The sequence below is a fragment of the Pseudomyrmex gracilis genome, unplaced genomic scaffold (assembly GCF_002006095.1).
Source record: "Pseudomyrmex gracilis isolate BER0280 unplaced genomic scaffold, ASM200609v1 scaffold_239, whole genome shotgun sequence".
Lineage (NCBI taxonomy): Eukaryota > Metazoa > Arthropoda > Insecta > Hymenoptera > Formicidae > Pseudomyrmex > Pseudomyrmex gracilis.
Genome location: NW_018020823.1, coordinates 1 through 10,123, shown reverse-complemented (window position 1 = coordinate 10,123; position 10,123 = coordinate 1). Strand labels below are relative to the sequence as shown.

General features: G+C 30.7%; 2 protein-coding genes across 2 annotated transcripts in view; both read right to left on the bottom strand.

Annotated features, from left to right (window-relative positions):
* The window catches only part of LOC109859113 (fatty acid synthase-like), a 4,001-nt gene extending 2,538 nt beyond the window's left edge, over positions 1-1,463 (bottom strand). The window contains exons 1-2 of the mRNA XM_020437028.1: positions 1,275-1,463; positions 3-472 (exon numbers count right to left, since the gene is read on the bottom strand). Coding sequence (XP_020292617.1) covers positions 3-472; positions 1,275-1,448 — 644 coding nt within the window. The 5' untranslated portion in view covers positions 1,449-1,463. The remainder of the gene's footprint in view (positions 1-2; positions 473-1,274) is intronic.
* Positions 1,464-1,523: 60 nt separating this feature from the next.
* LOC109859110 (fatty acid synthase-like) lies at positions 1,524-10,086 on the bottom strand. The gene is given in 14 exon segments (XM_020437022.1): positions 1,524-1,571; positions 1,573-1,971; positions 2,513-2,751; positions 2,834-3,846; positions 4,232-4,636; positions 4,793-5,097; positions 5,215-5,696; positions 5,765-5,935; positions 6,210-6,370; positions 7,177-7,384; positions 8,053-8,337; positions 9,084-9,217; positions 9,335-9,502; positions 9,862-10,086. Coding segments are annotated over 14 exon segments (4,206 nt in total). The 5' UTR covers positions 10,055-10,086; the 3' UTR covers positions 1,524-1,528.
* Positions 10,087-10,123: the final 37 nt, after the last annotated feature.

Here is a 10,123-nt window from a genome sequence, read left to right as displayed (position 1 = left end):
GCAGATGAGGACACATTTTTCTAGACAAATCGTCCAGTTGCTTTGTAGCTAGAGCTTTCGACTGAAATGTTTCTTCAAATGTTTCCGGAGTTTGATTCGTGAAAATATTATCTTTTAGCACAACTGCGAGATTAAATATAGCATCTACTGGTCCTAATGTGTTGGCAAAACGTAAAATGGAAGCACAATTTTCATGAGTAGATGCGTCAAAGCCTGTCATTATGTGCACATTTACTCCATACGATTTCCATAACTCTACTCTTGACAGTTGATAACCGTTCTTTATACCATTTCGTGAAATGAGTATAATTTTTCGAGCGCCACGAAGAATCAACCAGTCAGTTAATTCCAGGCCAAAACCGCCTAAACCACCCAAAATAATATAAGATTTATGTTCATGACAGAAATATTGAGGATACGCGAGAATAGGAGCGTCCTCATCTTCCTCTTCTGTACGTACTTTTATAAGTACCTAAAAGGGAAACTAAAATCTTAATAAAGGTATATTTAAAAATTATATTTAAAGTTAAAAGTTTTACTAAATTTAAAAGGTTTTAGTGAAGTTATATTTTAACTGTTCTTTATATTGAGACAGAAACACACAAAATAAAAAACGCAAAATAAAACACGCTTAGTTTCCGCACAAACATCCTGCGAATGGCTCGTATCGGCCTTACATATTTCTGCACACAAAATAAAATTTTTGTTTTAATAAAATATATTTCCACGACACATGACCCAAAACTATTTGGTGCTTTTATTTTTACATTTCTATTCAGTAATTGGTTTAAATTTTTAATTAAATAACTAAATAAATTGATAACAATTTGTAAAGAGTAGGCTACGATATTGTTGGTTACAAGAATATCGAAAACATTGAAAGCCGTTTGCAAAATAATCAGGTCTAAAGTTTTTGTCAACAAATAGCATTTATGTCATTATCGAACTATCGATAGCAGATTAATAACAGGAACTACATAATCTGGCAAAGCCACATATTCCATTCTAGTGCAATCTTAAGAGTTAAGTAACATTTTGCTAAAATTGTTTTTACTTAAACTTTTTTATTTGAAATTTATGGTGGAAAAAACCACAGTGTAAATGGATATAAGTACACTAAAACGTTTATATGTTAAGTCTAAATGATTATTTTTTTAAGTAATGTATATATGAAATATACAACCTCGATCACGCATGACGCGACCGTCTTTAGTTGCTATGCACAGTATTACATTTTGTTTGAAAATTGTAATTTTAGATTTACTTTAACTTACTTTTCCTATATGTTTTGCAGCTGCCATATGTTTAAAAGCGGTTTCTACCTCATGTTGTTCAAAAACTTCTCTTACAAGTGGTACGATCGCTCCACGCTGAATCATATTGCTTATTGAGTTACAAATAGTTATTTTTCTTGTTACATCAGTACTAATAAATATTTTATCTAACATAACTCCATAAAAACTAATGCCTTTTGAAAATTCTTTTAAATTTATAGTATTGTTAGATAGTAAATCATACTTTCCAATTTCTAAAAATCGACCACCTTTTGCCAAACACCGAATAGATGCTTGCAGTTTGTCTTCTGCTAAAGAATTTAGCACGATGTCNACACCTCGACCTNTTGTTTGTTGACTNATCATTTGTTCGAAGCTGGTGTCTCGAGAATTTCCTATATGATCTTCAGGNATAGAAGGAAATTTTTCTCTTATAAAGTTTCGTTTTTCAGGTGTTCCTACAGTTGTAAAAACTTCACATCCTTCAAAAAGCGCGAGATAAATTGCAGATTGCCCAACGGCACCAGTGCCGGAATGTATAAGAATTTTATCTCCTTTCTTTAAGTTTCCACGTGTGTACAAAGCATAATAACTCGTACAATAAGCAATTGGGACAGTTGCAGCATCCTCAAACGTCCATTTGTCAGAAATGATCCAAGAAAGTTGTGGATCAGCCACAATAAGATTTGTGATTCCTCTAAAATGATTTACTTAAAGTAGTACTTTATAAAATACACATATTGTTTTTCTATGTTTTAACAGTAAACTTTGGAGTCTGTAGACAGAACATTCAATGCGTTACGCGTGACAAGAAATAACACAGTAGCATTTTACTCTCATAGAAAAGCAATAACAAAATATTAGTTGGCGTAGCTTTTAGTCATACGTAAAGCATTGACTTTTTTATCTGTAAATATCTCTAAAATTAATTTTTATCCATACATAGATAAAAAATACATGTGCGGTGCATCCACATACGCATGCACAGAAAGTGCATAATCACGTAACTGAATAATATTTAAATAGATTGTTTGTTTTTACTATCAAAATTCAAGTAACTTTAATTTTGTTTGTATGTCCCGGCTTAAATAAGGTCGCGCAACTCCAGTTAAACCTTAGAAAAATACAGGAAAGGATTGCGAAGTGCATCGATCAGCTTAATCTTGTAAAATTGAATTATTGGAAATAACTGTTTTGTATATAAACTGTAACAACTAATAAATTTGTGTTCTCCATACCTTACAGTAGATATTCCCATTATTCTTTTACCAGCCGTATTGTACCCGACAAATTCACATCCTAAGAGAGAATCGATATTTCTTGCGTTTCCAAAAATCTCTAAAGGAATTCTACCGATAGCTATCACAATATCCTTGAAATTAAGTGATGCGTATACTACACGTACGAGATTTTCTTGTTTGTAATCAGGAGATATCGGCCCTTCAACCCAACGCAACTTGCTTAAATCACCTCGCACCTACAACAAATATCAATTCTGTTGTAATAAAAAATACACAATAGGAAAATATAAATTAATTTATAAATTTATATGAACATACACTCTGAGCGACATAACCATGCTGTACAAATTTTGGTTTTAGTTGTGGTAACGGAAGATGTCTATACGATCCCCAAACTTTGTTGGGGCGTAAAATGTTAACAGGCAAGTCCAAGTGTAATTGGTTTATGTAGAGAGAGTCTTGTAAAGAAAATTTCGGCGCATTTTCATCTTGGATAAATACACATCTAATCTTGTCATCTGTTTTGTTCAGCTCTTTTCGTAAACAATTGATAAAACCCAATATGCCACATTCAAAATCGTCCGCAACTAATATTGTTCTTGTGGATGCGTTTAAGTTATCATCCATGTTTAATGCAGACTTCAACTTGTTAATCCACGAAAAGTCAGAGTTATTTATATATATAACTTCTTGCGGTACAATGCTTTGTGTTTTTCTTAAAAGCACAAATGCCTCTTTCTCTGTACGTTTCTCTAAAACTATATTCAACTTATATTGTTGTAATAATGTATAATTGTAGGACTCAGTGAGATTTTCTCTTGACAGCACAAAGCAACCTTNNTTTAATGTAGACAATAATGTATTGATTAATTCACTTNTGTTTTTTGTTAAAAGTTTGAAAACAATAATCATTAGGAAATTGTTATCTTTTGTCAAATTGTCGGACTGCTTGATATTTGGAGATAATTCATTATTTTTGAAACGATTAGTTGGAGCAACCAATGTAACATTTGGTTCGATCATTGGCAAATTATTTAAAATGTCATAAAGGATTGTAGAGATTAGATCTTGCTCTGTAACTGTGTCAACATCTTCAATTAATTCAATAAAATTTGCCTGTAGTACTGGATTACATTCAAGCGAGATATGCGCTGATATTTGTATAATTTCTGGTAGAGACATCACAGCACGATCACAATGAGCAATAAAACAATATTCATCATGAATAGGTTCAGGAACTTGTCGAGATATATTTGTAGCCATAACGCCATAAATTTCTATTCCTCCAGATATTATAACGTCCAGAGAATCATAAACGCGTACAGAAAAGTCTGAAATAAATATTGTATATCTTCAGTAAAGAAATTGAAAAAGAAAAGAGAGTGAGATAGCATAATAGAGATGTATAATGGTAGAGACAGAAGAGAGATTGTCGATAACTGTTTCACAAAAAACACTCGATGTAGAAGAATGTTTGTGATAATACTTTGAAATGTCTGTTAGTGGGCATGGTAACAGATATTGCACATATGTACCATAATTTAGATCTTTTGCCATGACAACATATGTGTTAATATTAAGAGTATTAATGTGTGTATGTATGTGTGTACAGAAAGTTTCTTGTTTTCTTTACATTATTTTTTACTTATATTTTATCGTACAAATTTTATCCATAAAATATGATATGTGGAGTATATTTCATTAGAATATACTTACTCGCTTTTTCATCAGGCGTAGTTTGTATTTGGTTTATGTGAAATTGAGGATCAATTACTAATTTACGAATTCTTGTTGGTACGAAAAGACTTCTTGAATCTAGTAATAAAATTTTCATCTGCAGCATGTTGTCAATAAATGCTGTCCAATTGTCTGACCATGTAATATATCCCATTTTTGCTGAAATTGATGCACTTTTCAAGCCTTGAAATATACCAAAATAGTGATAACCACGAAGTCGTAGTTCTTTGTAAATATCCTTGGTACTCATACATTTTGTAACGTTATATTCAGGTTCTTTTAAATTATGAATAAGTAATTTATGATTTGCAATATCATGTGGAATCCACACTTTTCCAGTAACAACAACAGTAGTTTCTTCACTAATCTCAAACTGATTGCTGCCTATATAATAATTAATAGGAAAACAATAGAGAAAGAAACATATGTATAATAAATTTGTTGTATGTGTGCGTGTCTGTAAGAGAAAGAAAGAAAGAGCGAAAGAGAAAGAGAGAGAGAAGAAAGAAGGAAGAACAAACATACTAAATAAACTCTCACCTTTTTGTATTGAAAGAGTCAGTTTAACTGTAGTCGTTTTTGATAAGTAAGTAGCACGAAGAAAGTTAACATCTTCAAATATAATTGGTATATCTTTATAGTCGCAGCATAACATTGTTCCAATCATTTTCCAAATTAAAATCAGATAACCTGAAGCTGGCAATAGAATCCTACCGTCAATTACATGATCATACATATATTTCAAATTGGAGTCTTTGAATGTAATCTCTTGAACTGTTTCTCTAATGGTAGGTTTTTCCTCACTTACAAACTTTGCAACATAATAATTTTCAGAGTGATCCCATCTATAACAGCAATATATAAAAATATAAACTATATATCTATATAAAATATTTAACTAAATATAATATTAGGTAAAATAGAACCTATTTTTCATTAAAACAAAAAAAAAACAAACAAACTTTATGAGAGGAGATATCATTGATGTTCCACGACTGACTGGAAATTGTATTGGCGGATATAAGTTTGCAACTTGCGGTTGGCATCCGATATTATAAAGATTCCCAATTCCTTTCAAAATGCTATCTATATTATTTTGTTGATCGTGTTGAAATAATGAAATATAGTTTGAATTCAAACATTTTTTTATAAAAAATATCCAATTATTATATGATACTATTTCAAGAAGTACCACATTTTTCGGTATCATAGGTAAAATTTCTTCAAGTGACGAATATACTGCACTGTGTGCATAATATTCTGCAGCAGATAACTGCGTAAATGAGTTGTATATTTTGTTGTGAGGCAAAAACTTGTTTAACCATTTCTTACTATACTTAAAATTTTTCATAGATTTATATGGTGCTATTTGATTCAGATATTCTAGTAGCTTTAATTTAGTAGATTCTGAATACTGATTAGAAGCATCAGAAATATAATCACACTGAAAAAAACACATAACAATACAGTAACATGCGTATGTACACAGAATAAAGTACTTCACTTACTTACCTGTTCTACTTTTATTTTATCAAACGCAACACTCATATAATACGCCATTAAAATTGTTTCTTCAACAGTAAAAAGTTCATCCACATATCCGCACAAAAGTTCACCAATCGACTGACCAAGTACATAATCGGGCACAATTCCAATATGTAGTAAAAGATCTACTATTGCAATCTATATAAAAATAACATAACACATTTTATTATAGATAATATATCATAACATCAGAACTACTCTATCGAAATACGATTGAAACTGGCTGGTTTAAATGCCAAAAACTTGATATATGTTGTATATGTGTGCAGAATTATTAAAATATACATTACAAACATTTTAATTTTAAATTAAATGTAATTGTGTCACGCAGTCACCACAATTCAACAAATATAAAATGCAAATCGTAAATATACAAAACTAATTCTACAAACTAAAGTTTTTCTTTATTTACCTGAATACTAATGATTGCCACGAATGATTTTATACTGTCATTGCAAGTAATTTCGTTTTTATTTAATAAAATGTCCGTGACACATATACCATATGGTTTTAGTGCTTCATCACATTTCTGAATTGTTTTGACAATTATTGGTAGTTTCAGTAATTCTTTGCCTGAAAAATAACACATAAAAATATTATTCATATGCATGAATTCAAAGTGTACATTCAAACAGAAACATGTTTAAATAAACAAGAAATATATATGTAGTTCAAATAAATTAACTTCAAGATCAAATATATAAAGAACTCTTTTGAGTTTGTTGTGGTGTAAAGAAAAGCAAGAAATCGTAATTAACGGCAAGTACAAACCAAAATGTAACGTGAAAATAAGTAATAATGTGACAAGTATGCAATCCGAAATAGTTTAGTTATATTTTCAACTTTCTGAGTTGATATAATAAAGGATATAATAAATGGTGAAAAAAAAAGAAAAAATTTATTTGAAAACTCACGTGTAAGATTTACTCGTGAATACATATATATATATATATACACACGCATATTTACACACAACAATAGCGAACGGCTCTTATTACCGTTTATATATTTCTAGTTTAATCTTCAGAACCTAAAGTTCTCTAATTGGTAAAAAAATGAAATTATCAAAACAATTCATATAAAAAAAATCCACATCATTATGTGTTGAACATTTCGCAGTCATTGATCTACATACTGAATTATGATGAAGATCATAGAGCATAGAAAAAATAAATTAACAACGAATATAAATAAATAGAGCAAAGAATATATTGACATGAATTGAAATTGATAGTTTTGAGCATCTTTAGAGTGAGCGTGCTTGTGTACAATACATACATGTGTGCGTATGAGTGTGTACACATATAATACTTTATATATTTCATATAATACTTTATATATTTCATAAATCATGTACAATAACTTAATTAAATAAATACCTATATTACTCCATATGACGTCTGTTCCGGGAAATAGAAAACAAATTTGTTTACTTATATTTGAATAACATTCTAGCTTATTAATTGACGTATGATCTTCTGTTAATCCAACTATAGTATATCCTCTATATGGGTGACGTTCTATATTTTTATTATAAATGCTGTGTAAAAAAGCAATATATTCTGTATCAATCGGCCGATTATGCACCTATAACGTAATAAAATACGTTAATTAAAAAAACTAAAAACATTTAAAAAAAAAGTAAATTGTTTCAAGATATAAGGACTCATAAAGTCACTCTGCAAGTACTCATCAAAAAATGGCTTATAACTAGTGTTTCACAACCGCCTCAATGTCAATCAGCTACAAGAATATGCAATAAAAAGGTTCTATGTACAAAAATCGATGTGACCGTGACATTATCCAAGGTCAACTTATTAACATCAGTAAATATATAGTTGTATATTTTGCAACTTTTGTTTCAAACATTGTTTTTAAAACTGAGTATACTTTCCGAGAAATTTAGCCAGTACGGACTATACAAAACACTCTAGTGTCTCATATTACTTGCGTCAGACAAATATCTCGAAAAATATGAGAAATTCAAAAAAATTGTTTCAGAAGTTTTTAGATGCTGAGAATTGATCTGAAAATTATCTTCCCATTTGTGCTAAATTTACTTTCAACATTTTTAAATGGGAACCCGTATTTTTGCAGTTGACGTTGACAAGTTTTCGAAACACTATCTACTTATTTCTTTTGTACAAGCCAATCTCAAGATTTAAAGCTCTAGAATTAACCTAATTTTGGTTAAATAAAAATGAAATACAAAAAAATACTTTGATTCTCGATTAATATAATTTCTAAGCTCTTACATCATCCAGAATCGTTTTAACAGCTTCTTCAGTACGACCAGACACAATTACAAGTCTAGGTAAATCGTCTAGTTTTTTGATCTTATTTTTCGGATTTGATTTTAATATTACATGGCAGTTTGCGCCACCAAATCCAAAAGAATTAACCGCCACATACCCACCATTAAATGGTGTAAGTTCAGTAATAATTTTAATTCTACCTTCAAGAACAGCAGTAAGATCTTTTCGCGGTGATTTGAAGTGCAGAGTTGCTGGAATTTTACCAGTTTCCATTGCTATCAGTATCTGTAAAATTTACAATTATGTGTACTATTATTACGTTACAGCATTTTCCGTTGCCTCAACTTTTCAGAATCGAGTTGTTTCTATGACGTTTGTCAGGTGTTACCCTCACTCTTGAATTTCTACAAATTGCGTATCATTGCTTATACTGCGTATATATTATCGAGTGACAATAACATAATTTTAATACTTTGCGGTTATTTTAAACCACGGTCAAATTTATTTCCTGCAGCTGACTAATTGTAAGATAACTAAAAATACGATTTAGAAGGCTTTTATAAAAAGTCTTACATTACTTTCAGGCTTAAAAAGTTGCTGATAATTTTTTGCAGGAAAGTTTCAAATGGTAAATTTCTGATCATTAGACGCATTTTTATATAAAAAAAACAACAAAAGAATTTGAAAACGGAAAAGAGACTCGCGAGACGAGTTTTTAAGCGTGAAAGATGCAGAGTGTAATGTTTAAAAAAATAGTATACCGTTTAGAAATATTAACTGACTGATTTTTACAATAAGAGATGCGTTTCAGTGGTTTTGCTTTGGCAATAAAAATAGATTGCTGGGTAAAGCGCTAAGCGCTTAAAGCGAACACACACATGAACATACGTTGTTCGTATGCACAGCTATTCAAACTAATACAACTATCTTATGTTTTCAAAATCCTAAAGTTTGAACTTTTTGTGGAAACAGCATGCAACAAAGTAAAAATGGATTATTTATTATAGCTTATCATGTATGTATCTACATACTTTTGCTATTTGACAGAGACCGCTAGCAGGCTCAGCATGTCCAAGATTTGATTTTATTGAGCCCATCAATAAAGGACTATTTCTGTTTTTACAGAAAACTTGATCAATAGCTGTAACTTCTACTGGATCGCCTACTACAGTACCAGTTCCATGAGCTTCCACATAAGATATCTCAGAAGTTGCAATTTTGCATTCCTCATAAAAGTCTTCTAGTAAAGCTTTCTGCATTTCAAAAGATGGATATGTAATACCTTCTTCTTTGAAACCATCGCAATTTGTTTTAACATGAACACACGTAGCATAAATTCTTCTTGCATCTTTTGCTTTCTGCAAAAACAGCACAGCAACGGTATCACTGCGCATGTAACCACGGCCTTTTTCATCAAAAGGTCTGCAGTAACCATCAGCGGACAATACTCCTAAAAGTATTTAAATAATAATAGTTTGTTTTATGAACATGTTATTTTTCTGGTCAATTTTCTGCGTTATTAATGTATATTAGCCGTCATTCATGCGCGGCAAAAGAAATAAATTCTCTTTAGCGTTTTCCTGCTACTGTGCTAATTTATTCCATCTGGCTATCTTATTTGATTGTTTAACATCAGCTAAAGGTGGCCAGCTAAAGCAGTCTGACGCAATAATAAAACAGAACTGGAAGAGAATTCATGTCTTTCACTCTGCACAATTTAATGTCAATAATCATTATCATATTTTGTGATAAACTTGAAAACCAAATATGTACTGTGTAATAATAATATCATTTAAAAATTAACTTTACCAAGATGGAAGAACTGGTATGTCTCATACGGGTTTAAACACAGATTAACACCAGCTACAATGGCCGCATCACATTCTTCATTTTTCATTCTTGTGTAAGCAAGAGCTAAAGCGAAAAGACTTGAACTGCAGGCTGTATCTACAACGTATGATGGTCCAGAGACATTTAACCAAGAAGAAATCTTGTTTGCCATGAAATATTTCGATGATGCGTATATATGTTCAGCTATCTATAATTACACATAAAATATAATTACACATAC